The sequence below is a fragment of the Aplysia californica genome, unplaced genomic scaffold (genome assembly GCF_000002075.1).
Source record: "Aplysia californica isolate F4 #8 unplaced genomic scaffold, AplCal3.0 scaffold01201, whole genome shotgun sequence".
NCBI lineage: Eukaryota > Metazoa > Mollusca > Gastropoda > Aplysiida > Aplysiidae > Aplysia > Aplysia californica.
The window spans coordinates 57,496-58,641 of NW_004798471.1; the positions used below are offsets into that span (position 1 = coordinate 57,496).

Consider the following 1,146-nt stretch of genomic DNA (forward strand, 5'->3'; position numbering starts at 1 on the left):
AGCAGCAACAGCAGCGGCAGCAGCATTTAGCATCATCCCATCTCATCTCTTTTCATATATTGTCTTATCTCGACTAATCTCATCTTATCATTGATGTACCATTATTTTATAGTGTCTATATTTTTCTACTTATCTCATCTAATCTGATCTCCTCTCAACTTATCAGCGATGTCGCATTACCTTATAGTATCAGTCTTTTCATAATTCAACGCATCTCTCATCATCATAGTCATCATCATCATCGTCATCATCATCATCATCATCATCATCATCATCATCATCATCATCATCACTGACTAAACAATTTCCCTTTTCCTTTTTTTTTTCTTTCTTATTTCTTTTTTCTTGAAACAACAATGTGCACCATGTCAATACATAATTTTACGTAAACTACAAATATCGGCACCAAAATCAGGACACGGGGAAAAAAAAAAGGTAATCCAAAAAATAAAATAAAATATAAAAAAGCCCCCCCCCCCCGCCCCCAAAAGAAAAAACAACAACAACAAACAAACAAACAAACAAACAAACAAAAACCCAGCTTTTCTCATCTGCCCCCCACCTGTTGGTCTCATCAATAATCTGTGTCTCTGACGTCTGCTGAGCGAGATGGCTGATGGTTCCATTGACGTTCTCAAAGTCAACGATCAAGAGGAAGGCCCACAGCACGTCATCGACAGAGCCTGGGGGTCTGCAGTCCAGGGTGAGTTCCTCGGAGATTCCAGCGGCTACCACACGGGGGGAGGCTTTCAGTCTGAGACGAGCTGTGGTGATGGGGTGGAGAGAGAGAATGTGGTTGTGGTGGTGGTGGTGGTGGTTGTGGTGGTAGGAGTGGTGGTGGTAGTGGTGGTTGTTGTGGTGGTGGTGGTTGTGGTGGTGGTTGTGATGATTTTGGTGGTGGTGATGGTGGAATGGTTGGTGCTGGTGCTGGTAGTACGGGTGGTGGTGATGTTGGTGGTGGTGGTGGTTGTGGTGGTAGTGATGGAGTGGTGGTGGTTTGGTGGTTGTGGTGGTAGTGGTTGTGATGATGGTGGTGGTGGTAGTCATTGTGATGGTGGTTTTGGTGGTTGTGGTGGTGGTGGTGGTGGTGGTGATTGTGAAGATGGTGGTGATTACGGTGGTGGTAGGGGTGATGGTAGTGGAGAT

The 1,146-nt window shown here is 45.0% G+C and overlaps 1 protein-coding gene across 1 annotated transcript in view; it reads right to left on the minus strand.

The window, feature by feature from the left end:
* The window catches only part of LOC101850618, a gene marked incomplete in the record, with an annotated part of 18,836 nt that overhangs the window by 9,617 nt on the left and 8,073 nt on the right, over positions 1–1,146 (minus strand). The window contains 1 exon segment of the mRNA XM_013090279.2: positions 563–764. Coding sequence (XP_012945733.1) covers positions 563–764 — 202 coding nt within the window.